The sequence below is a fragment of the Panthera leo genome, chromosome D3, assembly GCF_018350215.1.
Source record: "Panthera leo isolate Ple1 chromosome D3, P.leo_Ple1_pat1.1, whole genome shotgun sequence".
NCBI classification, from domain to species: Eukaryota; Metazoa; Chordata; class Mammalia; order Carnivora; family Felidae; genus Panthera; species Panthera leo.
Genome location: NC_056690.1, coordinates 26,319,020 through 26,337,527, shown reverse-complemented (window position 1 = coordinate 26,337,527; position 18,508 = coordinate 26,319,020). Strand labels below are relative to the sequence as shown.

Below are 18,508 nucleotides of genomic sequence, written 5' to 3'. Positions count from 1 at the left end.
CAAGCTCATCTATCATATCTGGAAATTGAATGCTGAGCTAGCTTTTCTACTCCCTTTGCTCAGTAAACATTTCTTCTTTAGTTTCCATGCCTAAGACGATGTGAAGGTTCACTCGTATTTCCTTCCAGTCATAATGCAGTGAATCGACTTTCCTTTTTAGACTTTAAGATTCTGTACTGCGAGGGATCATGGATTCAGTAAAGGATGTATTACTGGATGGATGTAAGGAGGGCTGGCTGGATGGCTGGCTGGTTGAATAATTTCCACTCACTTAAAACTGTGTTTTCATGAGGAACTGGGTACTTTTATGAATACGTCTAAGATTTTTTTTGTGTGGTTATTGCCTTTGCACCATGTTTCGTTGTGGCAATGTCTACGAAAAGTGAAGGAAGGCACTGAAAATGTATTTAAGTGTGTTGGACCCAAATTGAATCTCCAATCCAATTAGAGATTTTAATGCCTTTACATATCCAGTTTGTCCTTTCAAAACACTGTGGAAATTGTATCAGAAGATCAAGAAGTATAGACCCAGAACTTCCACTGTCCCGTCAGACTATGAGCTGAGATGTTCTCTTCCCTTCTCTGGTGTTCCAGATGTAGGATGAGGTGCTCAAGCTCTTTCTATTCTGATATTCCAGAAGTTGACGAAACTCCGTAGCAGTGAAACCAGGCTTTTGGCTTGGGATTAGACCTGAAGCATGCCCTCCAGCTTGTGTACCAGATATTGGCTTTGAATCTATTCTCCTTAAGCTCAGAGCGGTGGGATTGGCTGGCTGAGAAGCAGCACTGCCGGGGTCTGAATTCATCAATGAGAGGAGCCCTTTTGTTCATTCTATCTACGTTTCCGCATTCCCCTCCTTCCCTCTGCTCCTCCGTTTCTTCATTCTTTCCATTCTGTGAACTTTCCTTCAGACGCTCTTGAGATACCCAGGATTCATAGAAGAAAAATTCGATCTAGTTCATAGCAGTCTTGTTGGGAGTTATAAGTAAGTCAACAAGCAATTGCAGTACGGAGTGATGGGGGCAGGGCGCACAGGGGCTATGAGACTCCAAAGAGGCACCTCTCCCAGGCTGGGAGGTGGGGGAAGGCTTTCTGGAGGAGGCTAACCTTGCGCTCAACATTGAAGGATGAGTAAAAATGTTTGCTGGGTTTTTTCTTTTGTTTTTATTTTTGTATTTTTTGGTAATATAGAGCAATGGTTCTTCCAAATCACCTTCTTTCGTCTTCTTAATACTTTTCTACTGCAGAAGTACCTAGGCACCATCCACTCTATTAGCCTTAATTTGACAATGACCGGAGTTTTGTATATCAACTTCATTTCTGCCTTAACCTCCTTTGCTACCTCTGTCTGTATCTAAACACATTTTTTTTGATGCTGAACAATGTGCAAGTAAGTTGAAAACATCAGGACGGTTCTCCTTAAAATAGTTTACCATCTTCCTCCTCAGAGGAAGGACATTTCCCCACTATTACAGCACTCTTGTACCTAGGAAAATTAACAAACCCATAAGGTCATCCAAGATCCAAACATCCATATTACCCCCAATATCCTAAAATTGTCTGTATCGCTGTTCATTGTATTTGGTGGTTTTGTTTCTTTAATCTCTCTCTTTATTTTTTTTAAAAATTTTTAACATTTACTCAGTTTTGAGAGACAGAGCATGAGCAGAGGAGGGACAGAGAGAGAGGGAGACACAGAATCCGAGGCAGGCTCCAGGTTCTAAGCTGTCAGCACACAGCCCGATGCAGGGCTCGAACCCACGAACCGTGAGATCATGACCTGAGCTGAAGTCGGATGTTCAACCAACTGAGCCACCCAGGCACCCCTAATCTCTCTCTTTAAAACAAAAAAAAATTGGTAGAATTTATTTGAGGGGGAAATTTCAGAAGGATATAGAAAAATTAAGCAGAAGGTACAGAGAGTACCCAACTATCTCCTCTGCCCACACACACTTTCCCCTCTTATTCACATCTTGGTTTTTAGCCTTTATCCCCTTTGAAACTAGAATGGTCCCCTCACTACTCCCCCATCGCGCTGAAATAATTTTCTTTTTTTTTTTTTTTTTTTTTTTGTATAGAGTTCCAGGGATGATTCTGACAGGCAACTGTGTTCAAAAACTGTTAATTGTAGTCCTTGTACGTAGTAACCACTAGAATGTATGGGTGAGGCCTTGCTTCTAAGCCTTGGTTGGTTTCCTTGCCTTGAGATTTAGATGAGGAGCCCTCACTTGTCAAGGGTTTTGCAGATTGAATAAGCTCACAAGTGGCAGTTGGGGGGTGGGGGGACGGGAATCTCCTCCTGCTGCATGGCGTCTCTTTCTTGCCATCACCACCCAAACCCAACCCCGCTTCCAGAAGCCTCACTCAACCCCACCCACGTCCTCCAGAAAGGCCGTGCACGCAGGCTCCAGCACCTCTCTCCCTTGCCAACCTCTCATTGCTCTTAGTCAGAGGCTCAATTTACATGGAACCTTTTGCCCTGCTGGCCTTTCTCATGGGCTTATCCAGCCTCCACTCTGCCGTGTGGAGGGGAAGACAGCACAGCCATCAGCCATCAGCCATCAGCTGCCATGAGCTCCGCCTAGCCTTGTATACAGTCAGACAGAGACGAGAACCTGCTATTTCCTCAGCAAGCCCATGCGCCTCTCTGAGCCTCAGTTTCCTCGTCTGTACAATAGGACGATAAAGGAGAGCAGAGCAGTTAGGAGGCATGGGTCCCGGAGTTGGCTTGCCTCCGTGTTCTCTGATTTATTACGTGACAAATTACTCATCCTTCCTTTGTGACACAGGAAGGTGACGGCAGTGGATTATAACAGAGGGCCGTCGTGAAGATGAAATCAAGTAACGCCCGTGAAGCCTAAAGACACAAGATACAGCAGCCATTATTATGCAGAATTCAGCGGCACACTGTAGGGGCTTAATAAATGTCTCACGTTCCTATCCCATCACGCACAGTTGGTGGGCACCGCGTCAGCTTTTATCATAGGTTATCCATCGTCGTGTTGGATGTGGTCACAAAACCTACAGGTCATCTTAAAAAGACATCTGGTTTCCCGTCCCAGGCCTCGCCAGTATTAGAACATCTATACATTTTTAATTTCCTCTTTAATTTCAGGGTGTGGATGAAGAATGGGGGCGACAGCATATCTTGGGGGATGATTCATGGTGTCATTAAGTCTGCCTTGAGTTTCCTGTGGCTCCTGTTGGTCCCGGCTCTGCCCAGACTCAGACCCAGGAATTATTTTTGCCGCGTGATTGTGTCTGATGCCAGTGAATCCCATGTCTCTCCTTGTCTCGGGCCTCACTTTTTTGGTTTATTATGTGCCAGTGGATTTCGAAAAATATATACATGCAACTATGGGCTCTACCGGTTGAGTTTTCCACTTGGCTTTCTGCCTGGAGGGCATGTGATGTCACAGAAGGAAAAAAGGGGTGAGATTCAGACCTGGCCAACCGGGGTTCACAATCAGGCCCAGCCACTTTGCCGCGCGACCTTGGGCGAATGGCTTCTCACCAGTGAGACTCAGGTTCCTTATCTGCAAGATGGGGCGATAATTCTGATCCTGACGAGATCACGCATTCAAATTGCGGGCACATACAGGTGCATTTTTCATTCTTCGCCTGACATCCATGAAGCATCTATTCATGTGGTGAAAGAGTGGAGCCACGTTCACGGACATCCAGGCAGGGGAAGAGGCGTGGTTCGCGCTGGAGACACGGGTCTCAGCAGCTGGCTCATAATAATGTGGCCCAACAGAGCACTTCAATATCCTTGTCCTTTTCTACTCAGAACAGGATCATATAGAGCAACCTCTTATTCTTGAACATCTGCCCTCAGTCTGGGGCCTTCTCTAATCCTGATGGAAAGGGCCATTAAAGGAAAGCGAACAAGCATTAAGATTTTTTTTTAATTTTTAAAATTTTTTTATTTATTTTTGAGAGAAAGAGAGAGAGACAGGGTGCAAGGAGGGGAGGGGCAGAGAGAGAGGGAGACAGAATCCCAAGCAGGCTCCGGGCTCTGAGCTGTCAGCGCAGAGCCCGACACGGGGCTCGAACTCACGAACCATGAGATCATGACCTGAGCCGAAGTCATACACTTAACCGACTGAGCCACCCAGGCGCCCCAAGATTTCTAAACATACATTTACTAGTAGCAACGTTTTGAAATGAATAAGTAATACGTGCACGTTGAAGGGCACCGCCCTTTGCCTTCATGGAGTGCTGGGGGCAGATGGAGGTGGCCCCGGGCAACACTTCTGGAAACTGACTATCCCTATCGCCTATGTCCCCTCTGATTCCGCACAGATCCCTGTGAGATAGGGCGCTGTGGTTCCCAGTCCTACAGTTGAGTCATCTCCAGTTCTACAAGAAACCTGGCTGGGACAGAAGACAGCCAGGATTTGAACCTAGACGTGTCTGTCTTCCTCTGAAGGTACTCGTTGAGTACCTACTAGGTGCCACGGCATTGACACTTCATTCATTCATTCGGCACGTGTTTGTGGAGCGGCTGTTCAGTGCTCTTGTCTCCACAACGTTGCAAAGTTGACCTGGTGTCCCCCGTTTCACAGCTGGGGATGTTGAGGCTCAGTTAGGGGACTGCCCCCAAAGCCATGTGGCTGGTGAGTGGCAGAAGCAGAGTAAGCTTCCGGTGACAAATGCTATGTGGACATTGCAGGGCTCAGAGGAGGTTTAAGAGGATGGTGCTGCAGGCAGTGGGGTCGGCTATCCTGGGATTGCAACCTCACCTCTGTCACTGTAACCTGTGTATGCTTGTGGAGGTCACCCCACCTTGCCATGCTTGGAGGTCATGATTCCTATGTCCAGGTAAATACCTATGTTACAGGTAAAGACTGAATGAACATGACCGTCAGCTCCGTGAAGGCAGGTGACCCATCAGCTTGGTCTCCCTTGTGTGCATGGCACCCAGCACAGGGCCTGGCACACAGGGGGTACCCAACCAGAGGTAGCTGTGCCAGTGACGCTTGACTACCCAGTTAGGGGACCCACCCAGCACTGTCGTGGCTAGATGCGCAGGGAGGCCTGCTGGCTCCTGACGGCAGGGATGCTTGAAATCTAGTCTTTTTTGGATAGACTAAAGGCTAGACAGCAGAAGTTCCCAAGATGCTCCTGGAGTCTCTCCTTAGAGAAGCACGGTATCCCCGCCTAGCACTTGTCCACACCTGTGTCCCAGCCACTCGCAGAGCATTCCATCCGTTATCCCTCGCCTTGCCAAAGGTTGTGGGAGGCAGGCACAGCGACGTCTTGATTATCTGCCATCCACCCGTCATGTGATGCTGATGGAAGAGGGTTTCATCTGTGCCCAGCTGTCCTCTACGGGCAAAAAATGAGTCTTCCCGGGCCCCTGGATGACGACAGCAGGCTGGTTCGAAACGCCCCAAGCCGGGTCAGACATGGAAAGGATCGTCCTGCCTCAAAAGGCAGAACAGGGACCCTCTCCCTGAAGCCTGCGAGAGGGCGTCTGCATTCACGTTCAATTCTGCAGTCTCCACCCGGAAAGGAGTGGATGCAAGGGACTTTGTACTTTGGTAATGCAGATGGGAACTAGAGGCCGGCGTCGCAGAGATGTGGGTGGATTTCTGAACGGTAGACCCAGTCACCACTTCTTTCACTCCTGCTGTCCCTCCCATCCCTTCCCCATGTCTCCTGCCTACATCCCCCTCTTCCTCCTCTTCCTCCTCCTCCTCCTCCTCCTCATCCATTCAGCACCCCAGGAGTCTGCACAGCTTGGCTTGTGTTCCTGTTTCAAGCCTACCAGCTGAGGCTCTGAACGCACCAGGCAACTCCAAGAAGGTGGGACCCAGCCCACCCCATCCCCAGAACACCAGGCCCTTGGGGCCGAGCCCAGGGACAGCCCGGCTGGGGCCTGAGCCACTGCGCTGGGACATTTTGGTTTGCACCCCTTATGGAAGGCACTGCACCTGGTGGGTCTTGGGGAAGGCAGTCCGATCTGGCCAGCCTGGTGGAGCTGGGGTCCCCGGGACTTGGGCCCAGTGAGCCTGTACCCTGTGTCCCGGGCACCAGCTCTCACAGCCTGGGGCCTCCAGACCCCCAGCCCTGGGCCGCTGACAGCTTGCCATACCCCCAGCCCATCCCACTTGGTCAAAGAAGAGGAGGGCAGATCTTCCACTGCCAGCCTGCGCCCCTCTCCCACGTCCCCCCTCCCCTGTCTTTGCCCTCAGACACCCTCTTCCTTCCCCTCTCCATCAGCCGAGCTCTTTCCCCCTCCTCTCCGGACCCCCATCTCTCCTCACTGCAGGTGCTAGCTTGTCGGTTTCTTCTTCCCGCTTCCCTCTGCCCCTCCTCCCTGTCTCCCGTTCTTCTAGGACCTCTTCCTCGTAGACTCTGTTTCCAAGGTAGACTTGATTCAGTTCAACAACATTTACTGAGCAGCTGCTCTGTGCTGGGCTCAGTGCCAAGTCAGAGTGTGCAGGGGTGACAGCCTGTGCGGTCCAGACAGCAGGGCTGGGGGCAGTGGGGCTTCCCCGCCTCCTCTCCGTCTGCCTTTCCCTCCTTCCTCTCCCTCCCCTCTCCTCCCGTTCCTCCTCCTCTTCTCCCTCCTCCTCCCCCTTTCTCCTGCCTCTTTCCTCCTCCTCTTCCCCTCCTCCTCCCCCTTTCTCCTGCCTCCTTCCTCCTCCTCTCCCCCTCCTCCCTTTCCTCCTCCTCTTCTCCCTCCTCCTCCCCCTTTCTCCTGCCTCCTTCCTCCTCCTCTCCCCCTCCTCCTCTTCTCCCTCCTCCTCCCCCTTTCTCCTGCCTCCTTCCTCCTCCTCTCCCCCTCCTCCCTTTCCTCCTCCTCCTCTTCTCCCTCCTCCTCCCCCTTTCTCCTGCCTCTTTCCTCCTCCTCTCCCCCTCCTTCTAACTTCTGTCCCCTCCCTGCCCCCACGCCCTGTGTCGGCATCCGCAGCCAGCACTCCGGGTGGGAGCTGGGGTGAGCAGGATAGCAACATCCCAGGAGACTCAGCAGCAGGTGCTCCCGACGCTGCCATCCCCACATGGCAGACGACGGTTGAGGCTGAGCTCCCCAGACACATTCATCACGCCCACCTCCCTTCAGGGCCAAGGCAGGACGGAAATGACTTTTGTCGGGCTCTCGCGGCAGCCCACTGCCCCCGGCAGCTCCCAGAGCTGTTTATTTTTAAAAAGCAAAGATAAAGAAAACAGGGAGAATGCCGTCCTGCGGCTTGCTCAGGGAGGGGACTCCACCCCGATGATACTGACAACACACCTTCAGGTCCTCACAACAGGGGCCCTCCAGCCCATGTCCAGCGGTGACACAGATGGAAGGTGACAGCCAAGAAATGGGAAAGGAGGCAGCCGCTCCAGGGAAATTGTGTGGCTTCTGTCTTAGCACAGTGGGATTGGAGGGGGGGCGGGAACCAAGCTTTCTCGGGCACCATGAGCCACAAGGTCACCTGTTCATTCATTCATCCGCTCATCCCTCCTGGAGCTTGAACTGAGGCTTTCATTGAGTCTAGCGGTGGGTTAGGCTTGAGACTCAGAGATTCGGGGAGAAATCGTGATCACCATTAACTGTTACTTGTTAATGATGCGCAGCCTCTAGTTCCTGGTTATTAATTGTGCATCTTGCCGCTCTTATTTGAGGAGCCGGGGCCAGCTCTGTGTTCCTTCCTGTGACTTCCCCACGTGTCATATCCTGACGGGGTGCCTCCCTTTCAGACTGGATGCTGGGAAGGGCTTGGCACCAGGAGACTGGTGTGGCTGGACCACAAGAGGGGGACTCGAGGCAGGAGGCTGGGAAGGTAGTAGGGAGCCTGATCCCGCAAGAGAAGGACTGAGGGTGGGGGGAGAGTTGGTGATGGAGATAGATTACCCACACCACCTCAACCCCGTGGCCTCCCCACCACACCCCCCAACCATGACCTTGACCCTCCATCCAGCTGACCAAGGGAATAAGGAGATGAACACAGCCAGCCCTGTGCCCATCACTCATGGAATCATTGCCATGGAGACCAACCACAGACCTGCAGTCTCAGGAGGCTCTTGCCAACCCCAAGAGAGAGAGACAGATAGGATGGTTAAAGCTTTGGCCTCAGGAGCTCAGGAAGGCAGAATATAATTCCCTAGAAAAGATCTTGATCCTCTTACCCTGTCTGTACCCTCCTCCGCCCTCTGGGTATCTCCTCGGGGGGACCATCGGTTTCGCTTCCCTCCCAGATCCAAGAACCCTTTGGGACATTGTGGTCAGCTCGTTTCCTTCTAAACCATCCTGTGTGATTGGGAGTGGAAATGGTGATACCACACAGCAGTGAGCAAGAAACCCTCTTCAGAGTCTTGTACCCGAATCCCAACCCTCCCCACCCCCGCCCCAGTGTGCAGGGGGCTGGATCCTATTGTCACAACTGGAGCAGCCGTCTACAGAGAAGCAGAATAATGACTAGAGACCTGCGTATATGTGGCCCGTGGCCGCCCTCAGGCCCCAGCCCCCGGCCCTGTCTGCTGTGCCAAAGTTCCGACATCCCTACCCCTTTCGCTTTTTCATAAATGTTGACTTTGCCGTGGGTGCGAAGGGGGTCGTTTCTCTTAGGGAGAGGGCAAATAGATTTTATTTATTACAGGAATGGCTGATGGGACTCTGGTCTCTCTCCTGTAAAGATGCCCTTTATTTTATAGTCTATAATTTCGTCTCGCTGTGAGGTTCCCATTTTTCAGAGGGGGAGTGTTTTTGGCTCTGCCTGTTGTGAAAATGCCTCTGCATCAAAGCCAAGCCTGGTGTAGTCCCGGAATAGAAACCGTCTGTCCTCTCATGTATAGACTCAGTTCCATGTCTCTTTTATGAAAGCCTTTCTCTTTTGGCGGGGGGCGGGGGGGTGTTTTTCTTACCTCCACCCCGTAAAACAATCGAGGGGTGTCATGGAACATCCCACTGAGACATATTTGGGTCATTGATTCTCAAAAGCCCTGCTTGGTGGGACCTTCCTCTGGGCTTGGCCCTAAGTCAATAAATAAATACCCCCCCCCAACCACCACAGGACCCCCTCGAAGTCTCCAAGAAGCAAACGACTTATGTCACAGCGGGCCCTGGGGTGGTGGGTCCTATCATGTCAGATAGGATGGCTCATAAATCTAAGCCACCGTCCTCACTGCCATTTTAATCTACTCACACGTAGTTAGCTGGGTTTAATTAGAGGCAGAAACTACATCTCAGAAAGCAGCAAGAACTCATTTGTGTGGCTTGAGTTTACGCTTGAAGTCATTCGGTTCATTTGAGAGCGCGGTTAGGGACGGCACGTCCAAAGAAAACTCATATTAGTGCCTGTGCGTAGTGACCCTCGCACCAACCGCACAGACTGTATGAATCGTGTGGTTTCTACTGACCGCACTTGTCTTCTTGGCACAGGATCAACGAGGAGACCGGGGATGCAGACAGGTCCCAGCCGGCGTCGGCCCTGAGCAGAGCCCGGACCATGCGGAGCCAGACCTCGGGGGACAAGTCTGTTTCACCCCTCTCCCTCCGGCGACAGAAGTACTACCATTTGGGGGACGGTGATGAGTGTGGCGGGCAGAAGCAGCCCACGGAGAGACTGGGAGCACGGTCTTCCTCCCCGGCTTCTCGGAGTCCAGACTCGTCCCCAGCGTCCAGGGAAAAGCTGCCCAGCCCCTCGGCGGCCCTGTCGGAGTTCGTGGAAGGTCTCCGGAGGAAGAGAGCTCAGAAGGGACCGGGCTCCACGCTGAGCCTGGAGGACTGGCCCACTCTACCCATTTACCAGACCACCGGGGCATCCACGCTGCGGAGGTCCAGGGCGGGCAGTGACGAGGGAGACCTCTCGCTGGGGTTTGGGGCACAATCGGCCCTGGGAAAGGAGGGAGCCTCCGGGACGTCGGCCGGGCTCCTGCGGTCCACCAGCCTGAAATGCATCTCTTCCCCCAGCACAGAGGGTACCACGCTGCTGCCCAAGAAGCCGAAGACCAGGTTCAGCTCCTGTGATTCCCTCTTTGAATCAGGGCAGAGCTCAGGGAGAACACTGAGCTCCCCAAGCACATCCAGGGACCTGGTCTTGTCACCCACGCTGCGCCCACGGAGGCGCTGTCTGGAGTCCTCACTGGACGAGGCGGGCTGTCCAGACCTCGGGAAGGAGCCTCTCGTCTTCCAGAACCGCCAATTCGCCCACCTCATGGGGGAACCTCTGGACAGTGATCCGTTCACCTGGAAGGTCCCAAGCCTCAACTACAAACGCAAGGCCAAAGTGGATTTCGATGACTTCCTCCCAGCCATCCGGAAGCCTGAGACTCCTGTGTCCTTGGCCAGAGCGGCCAAAGAGGGTCAGGACAGTCCACGGCATCCGCGCATCCACTTTGAGACAGAGGAGGCCGACCGGACCTTCCTCTCAGGGATCCAGACCATTTTGAAAAAGAGTCCGGAGTCCAAGGAGGACCCCGCTCACCTCTCTGACTCGTCCTCCTCCTCCAGCTCCATCGTGTCCTTCAAAAGCGCCGACAGCATCAAGAGCCGACCAAGAATCCCGCGGCTGGACGGTGACGGCGGCGAGCGAACATCCCCCGAGAGCAGAGAGCCGGGGGCAGGGAGAAAAGACGAGGATGTTGAGAGCATAATGAAGAAATACCTGCAGAAGTAGGAGCCGGTGCAGGTAAAAGAGGCAGGCGGGGACTGTTCTTGGGGAATGAAAACCAAATAGCCCACGTGGGTCTGGCGGCCTGGAGACAAACCTGTTGATGTCACTGCCTTCCACGCTGTGAGTGATTTCTCTAGAGACCACGGGTTTTAGAGGTTTTTGCGGAAATAATGAGTTGCCGCTTGCAAAGCTGTCTGCTAGGTGCCATTGATCCCTTAGCCCTTTAAGATGCGGACCCATCGGAAAGCCGGGGGGTCCCGTGGGGCAACACTAAAGAAGGTTCTGGGCTTCTGGTTTCCCCACCCTTGCCTGGTAGTCTTTCCAGGGCTCCATCTACCTGGAGCTGGACGAGCCGAGATGGCGTTCTGTCCACCTGACGACAGCAGATCTGTGGGGGAGGGTCAGGCCAGGGTGGAAGGGGCTTTGAGAATAGTGGAGTGGAACTCTCTTTTTTTTTTTAAAGAGACAGAGAGCATGCAAGAGAGAGAGAAGGGGAGGGGCAGAGAGAGAGTGAGGGAGAAAGAGAACCTCAAGCAGGCTCTGGGCCCAGTGCAGAGTCCGACGCAAGGCTCGATCTCATGACCCTGAGAGCATGACATGAACCAAAATCAAGAATCAGACGCTTAACTGACTGAGCCACCCAGGGGCCCCTGGAGTCCGACTCTTGCATTAAGTAGCCAGAGAGAAACTGAGGCCCCAGGTTGGGGGGAGGGGCAAGTACAAAGTTGCCCAGAGAAGCAGTGGGAGAAACAAGGCTTCCCTCTGCCTCCTCTCCTCCCCCAGTGCTAATCCTGCCACTTCTCCAGACTAAAGGTAAGAAGAGGGGTCCACTGCTCATAATGGCTTACAATTCATTGGCTGTGTATATCAAGCAAGTCACTTAGTATCCACAGTAACCCCCAAAAGGTGGTTAGTATGATTTATTCCCATTTTACAGGTTGGCAAACAGAATCAAAGAAGTTAAGGCCCTTGTACGAAATCACCCAGGCAGAACTGGCACTCATAACTCCGGAGACCCCACTTGTATCTGTAATACATCTCCTTGGGTGCCTATTCCAAACATGCACATGAATAAGCTCAGAGCCTCCTTGAAGGAGCTGGATTTTATTAAAGAGGTCCACTGACCCCCCAAGCTGAGGCAGACATCAGGACCATCTAAACGTAAAGGGATGTTGGGACTCCCAGACCCCGACCCTCACTGGTGAACAAATGAGGGAAAACCCCAGATCGAGCCCCCGCCGCCCAGTGAGTCTGCCTCCAACCCAGCCACCTTGACTCCCATTTCAGTGCTCTCTGCCCAAGGCAGTCTAGCCCCTGACCCTGGGCACGTCTCAAGCCTTAGGGCACCTCACGGCTCCTGGCTGAAATGCAAAGCCAGTTAGGGGAAACTTGGCATCAGAGGAGAAGGTGTAAGAACCTCCCTCTGGATTCAGACACCAGGCAAACCCCCTCCCTAGTAATAACCCGCGGCCTCCATAAATCTCTTAGTCACTGAACTTGAAACAGCTCAAGGCTCCAGTATAACGGAGCAGTCACATGCAGGTGCTTCGCCGGTGCCTCGTCTCAGTCCCCAGCCCTCCTTCCAGAGGCCTCCTGGACCCAAACGAGCCACCTGGCTTCCACGTTCATAGATCTGCTACTTCGAGAGGCACCCTCAGCCCATCAAAAAGCCATTGCCCCTTCCTTGGAGATGGGCTTGGACTGTTTCAGAGCAAATTAATTTGACTTAACATGGCCTTCTCTCTGCTCTCAATTACCGGGAAGAGATGTGATATTCATTTACATTATTATGCTCTCGGGGACACGGAAAGCAGTTTCAAAGGCCAAGTAAAGGGCACACGTCCATGAGGGGAACAGTTCTTAGCCGAAGTCATCACAGAACATCTTGTCTCTGCCATTTTTTTTTTAAACTCAAGTCCTTCCCCCTCCCAGCAGTGCTCACCGTGGTAAAGGAGCATTTGCCAAAAAATATCCTCCACCCTGACATCCACGCTGGAGGCGTGAACTGAACGATACAGCCCTGTCCCCCCTAAGCAAATGTATTGTGGGATTCAGAACCCAAGCAAGCCCCTCAACGCTCACTTCTTCCTTGTAGCTGGCTGCGACCTTGGGCATGTGATGTGAACTTGCCAAGCACCTGTGTCCGCAGCTCGAAAATGGGGCTACTAAAAGCCACCCGAAGTAACACCATGTGTCCAGTGTGAAGGCCAGAGACCCCTAGCCTAGGGCCCAGCAGCTGCCGGAGGCAGTGAGGGTCAGGTTGTGCTGTGCTTGGACATTTTGGCCCTTCAGCAGCTCCGTCCCAAGTTTCTTTCCACTCATTTCCCTTCTGCTGCCTGCACTCCTTCATCCCTCTGGGTGGTGTCTCTGCAGGAATGTCCCCTGGGGACATGGGATCGCAGGACCTCCATCCCCAGAACAGCCTGCCTGTATCCCATCGATCAGCTCTGACCTGCGTTTGTTTCCAGCTTCCTGAGATAGACTGTCCTCGAAGACTTCCTGACTCCACAACTGTCTGGAGAGAGAGAGAGAGAAAAGAGAGAGAGAGAGAGAGACCAGCCAGACCTCCCCAGGGGCCCTGAGTCCAGAGCCGGCCAGCATGGCTGCACTCAAGAGGCAAGAAGACCCCAGCAGGAGGCATATCCCTCAGGCATGGGGATCCCAGCTTGCTTGGTCTGTACAAAATAAAGTGATAGCTGCTTGGCATCTGTGCTTCCTCTCCGTTCTGTGATCCTGTCCCCGGGGACTCTGGAGGTTCGACTGGGGGCAGTCCGGGTAGAAAGTTTCCAAGGAATGGACTCAACCCAAACCGTATTTTCGAGTGCACACTTCTTTCCCCCCTACATGACTCCAGGCAATGGCCTTGCTCCTCCTCACTTGCCCAAGTCAAACTCAAGTGTCACCCCCTCCAGGAAGTCTTCCCTGATACATCGAACTGAAATAAATGCTCTGTCTCCATTCTCCCTCAATCCTCCCATCATAGCCCCCTTGTCTGTCTACTGTCTACATTTTGTATATATGGGTAGGCAAGCGTTCAAGATAATTTTTTAACTGTTTATTTATTTTTAAGAGAGAGAGAGAGTGCAAGCATGAGCAGGGGAGGAGCAGAGAGACATGGAAGGGACAGAAGATCCAAAGTGGGCTCTGTGCTGACAGCAGCAGGCCTGATGAAGGGCTTGAGCTCACGAACTGCGAGATCATGACCTGAGCCAAAGTTGGACGCTCAACTGACTGAGCCACCCAGGTGCCCCAAGCATTCAAGAAATTTTGAATGAATGAATGAATGAATGAATGAGCCACTAAAAAAGTTAATGAACCTACACACCTCGAATGCATGTGACACACTGACATGAATACATCCCCACAAATGTGTGCCCATATCAACATTCTAGATCCCTGTGAACATGTGCTCACAGGCCCCTATACAGCTCCTCGCGTATACAGCCCTACCATCCAAACGCAAATATCCACATGTACCACAGACCACACTCCCCCAGGCATGTCTATAGTTTGGGCACCTGCTTCTTCAAACATCCTTGAAGTCTTAAAATACTAAAACTATAGGCTATTTATTGCTTATTATTCATATACTGTGTTGGACACTGGGCTAAGCATTTTATATGTGCATCTCACTGCAACTTTATAAAAAGTCCTGAGAGATAAATACACTTCTTATTCCGTGCTTGCAAAGGCAGTTGCTAGCTTATGCCCATTTTGGGGATGCCAATGCTGCCCTATTTAAAGTCCCACCAGCATAGACTATGTCCTGCCCCAAATGCACCTCTGTTCCTAGGGCTCCTCTGGGATAGCCAATTGGAGCTCCCTCTGTGTGTTAGTTTGCAAGGGCTACTGTAAAAAAAAAAAAAGTACCATGAACTGGATGACTTACACAACACATTGACTGCCTTGTAGTTCTGTGGGCTAGACGTCCAAGTGATCAAGGTGTCAGTGGGTCTGGTTTCTTCTGAGGTCTCTCCTTGGCTTGTAGATGGCCGCCTTCTCTCTGTGTCCTCACACAGCCTTTTGTCTCAGCACATATCCCTGCTTATCTCTGTGTGTCCAAAATTCCTCCTCTTATAAGGACACCAGACAGATTGGATTGGAGCAACCCAAAGGACTCACTTTAACTTAACTCACTTTAACTCACTTTAACTTAACTCACTTTAACTCACCCCTTTAAACGCCCGATCGGCAAATAGGGTCACATTCTAAGGTACTGGGCATTAGGGCTTCCTTCCCCAAACACATTTTGTAAGGATCATAATTCAGCCCGTAAACACGTGCTGTGTGAAAGTAGGTGGCAATTTCATTTGTTAAGAGCAAGCGTTATTCACGTAGTGATCAGAAAAGTATGTCCCAAGCTCCCGGCTGGGTCCCCCAGTGAAAGCAATTATGGAATTGGAGAAAAGATTTGCACTGCCTTCCTGGCATTGGGGTTTTGCAGAGATTTTTAGGGCCTGGAAGCTGGGCATTTCCGTGAGCCTCTCTTCCTGTGCCCGCAGGATTCCTCATTCAGCGGATATTTGTTGAACACCTGCTAAGTGCCAGGCGCTGTCCCCTACAGGGGGGATCCATGGCGAGCAGGAACCCCTCTTCCTTTTTAGAGGCAAAATCCTAGCTGGAAAGACAGTAAGCAAAAAAATAAATTTGTTGTCAGAGAATGCGAAGTGCGATAAGGGAAAATAAAGATGAAATTATCTTGCTGAGTTCCCTGTTAAAAATTTACTGGACTTTAATTTAATTTTTATTTCATTTCATTTTTAGACTCTTTTTAAGTTTATGTATTTATCTGAGAGAGAGAGGGCATAAACAGGGGAGGGGCAGAGAGAGGGAGAGAGAGAATCCCAAGCAGGCTCCACACTGTCAGCACAGAGCCAGACGCAGGGCTCGAACTCCCGAACCGTGAGATCATGACCTGAGCCGAAACCAAGAGTCTGACGCTTAACTGACTGAGCCACCCAGACACCCCTGGGCATTTATTTTATGAAGGACATTTTGGTAAGGGAGAGACCAGTCATTATTCTTCAATGATGTGCGAGCAGTGTACCCAAAAAGGTTAAGCTCAAGTCATAACCACAAAGCTTTCCTCGCTGTTCAGCAGGAAACAGAAATCCCGAAGATGCTTGTTAGAAGTCAGCTGTCCCCCTGCCCCGCAAATCCCCCAACTTGACACAGCCTGACACAGAAGGTGCTGGCCCAATGTGGCCTTCCTCCATGCAAGCCAACTGCAGAAGTTCCCAAGCGGACCCTCACTCAGCCCAGGACCCAGCGCAATAAACACCACCCAAGCCACCACTTCTGTATCAAAATGGCTCACGTCCTGGGCTCTGCCATCCCCTCCCTGTGTGCCCTCAGCCACTTCCCTTCTTTCCGGGCCCTCCCTTCACTCATCCGTGTAATGGGTCTGGAACTCAAAGCACTGGTGCCCGAGTTTGAGGCTCTGTGTGCACAGCCACGCCCTTCTGTGGCTTCCCCACCAACATAACCAGAGCTCTTTCAAAGGTGAGGGTGTTGGGAGGCATGGATCCAAGTGGGTTAAGTGGCCAGCCCCAACTTCTCCTCTGGTTTCCATGCCCTGACGCCATGTTCAACAGCGTGCTTGGGTCTTAAAACAACCCTCCAGTCTCGGGATGAGAAGAAGGACTTGAGATAATTCTACAGGAAAGGAAAATGAGACTCCGAGAAGGAAAAGATGCGTCCAAAGACACTCAATGGCAGATCTGAGCTTAAGACCCAGTTAACATTCTTTTCATTCAATAAATATTTATGGACCTCCCTGCCACCCCACGCCCCGGGCCCTGCTGTAGGTGAGAGGATAAAGCTGAGGCTGGGGTGGGCAAAGGGCTGCCTTCATGAGACTCTCGGTTTTCAGAAGACTGATAATGAACTTGGAGTTACACATTGGCCATGCCTCCATCACCTGATCCCCCATCAGTTATCTGCCTGCTACAGGTCACATCTCCCCGTATCTGCACCACCTCAGCCCTGCCCAGAGCGTTCCGCAGGCCACCAGGGACCCAGCTCTGTCCCAAGGCTCCTGGCCATCTGCACAGTTTAGGGCTGAGCAATTGAGGGTTTGCATTCTTCTCCTAATGCCAAGGATCGTTAAGTGGGAAAAACAAGAAAACGTAGAAATTGCAGCCGGGGGACGCAGATGCCAAAGGATGTCGGATATAGCATGGAAGGCTCTAGACGTGATTAATGGCTTAGCCAAGCTCCCGCTGCTGTCTTTGGGAGGTGATGGGCAGCCGAGCTCTGTTCCCACCCTCCCCCTGCCACCAAGTCCCAGTTGCTTATTTACCTGTCAGGGTGGGCAGCTGCCTTCAGAGCATGGTGACAGATGCAAAGCAGCAGCCCTGGTGACAAGGTGAGGCAGTGTCACCGTTTGTTAAGAACCGCCGATAGCTCCCCACTCCTCATAGGTCTGCAGGGAGCTGGGTGCTGTGCTTGGCCAAATTTCAGCATCACTTCTAGGAGGCAGGTGTTGGGGGGTCTGTTGCCCTGTCAATCACCCCCACGCCTTCTATACATGAAAGAATATACAAGTGACTCAGATGCTGCTTTATCACTAGCTGCATGAAGGCCCGGTAGCCCCTTTCTGGGCTCTGGTAAAATCGTGCTCATACCACACGCCTTCAGCTTGCAAGGCTCGGTGGGGTGGCTTACGTAAACAGTCCCCATCTCCCATCTCCCATAACTGAAAGCTTGTAATCCTCCTGCTTGGGCTGGCCGCAAAGGGTAGCAGGAGATGTGGCTACATTTGCCAAAAACTCTTGGCTCAGTTGGTTGAGCATCTGACCCTTGGTCTCTGCTCCCGTCACGATGTCACGGTTTGTGAGTTCGAGCCCCGCATCGGGCTCTGCGCGAACTCTGTGCTGACTGCGCGGAGCCTGCTTGGGATTCTGTCTCTCCCCCTCTCAAAATAAGTAGACAACAACCAAAAAAGCCCTTGGACTCACCTTGCCCCTCATTGTCCTTGCGAGGGTCTGCGGCGGGAGGTGGAAAGACCCTGGGGGCATGCTCCCTCTGGAGGTCATGGGGCCCAGTCACTGGGAACAGGTTTGGGTTTACGCCTGCCTTTGCCATTTTTAAAGCTGTGACCTCAAGCACTTTACCAAATCTCTCTAGGCCTTGGATAATAAGCAGTGGGAGAGGAGACCCAGTTTGGGAATTAGTCTGGCCCACAGAAGCATCTGCCCAAGGACTACTGAGCCCATTTTACTGGTGACAAAACTGAGGACCGTGCTAGCAACGAACGGGCTGCGATCAGAGTTCAGAGCTCCCTGGTTCAGTGCTCTCTGGCTGACCTCCGGGCCTCACGACCTGGTTGCCTGGCCAGGGTGGGGAGAGGCTGACAGGGTGTTCTGGCTCTGACACAGGCAGAGACCCCCCTACCCAGCGTGAGTGGCCCCCCTACCCCCCTACCCAACCATTCACCGCTGTTGTCAGTTCTGATCTCAAGCAGCATCCCTGAAGGAAGGGGTGTGATGGGGAGACGGCTCCATGAGTGCCCAGCGGCTCTCCTGACATCAAAGGAACCCATTTCCATGCCTAGTGGGTAGAGTGGCTTATCCCAAACTGCCATAGCATGAGAAGCCACCGGACAGATCTAAATCATTCTTGCTGCTGGTGGTTCAATAGATGTCTTAGTGGGAGCCAGGTGGGTGCCACGGCTCACAGACCATGGACCACAGACCGTGAACCACTGCCCGCCAGAGCTGGCCACGGAAGTCCCCAAGGGGAGTTTGAAGAGCAGAGTGAGCAGGGAGGGGTTTGCAGGGACCTTCTCTGTGGCCCATCTTCCTTCCGTTCTCAGCCTTCCCTGACTTCTCAGGTGGGCTCGTGGGGGCTCTGCCACAGTGTCCACATGCCTGCGTGTCCCTCTGCCGTCGCATTT

General features: G+C 52.3%; 1 protein-coding gene across 1 annotated transcript in view; it reads left to right on the top strand.

Annotated features, from left to right (window-relative positions):
* The window catches only part of MYO18B (myosin XVIIIB), a 241,854-nt gene extending 228,543 nt beyond the window's left edge, over window positions 1-13,311 (top strand). Inside the window, exons 42-43 of the mRNA XM_042909670.1 lie at window positions 9,378-10,626; window positions 13,080-13,311. Coding sequence (XP_042765604.1) covers window positions 9,378-10,614 — 1,237 coding nt within the window. The 3' untranslated portion in view covers window positions 10,615-10,626; window positions 13,080-13,311. The remainder of the gene's footprint in view (window positions 1-9,377; window positions 10,627-13,079) is intronic.
* Window positions 13,312-18,508: the final 5,197 nt, after the last annotated feature.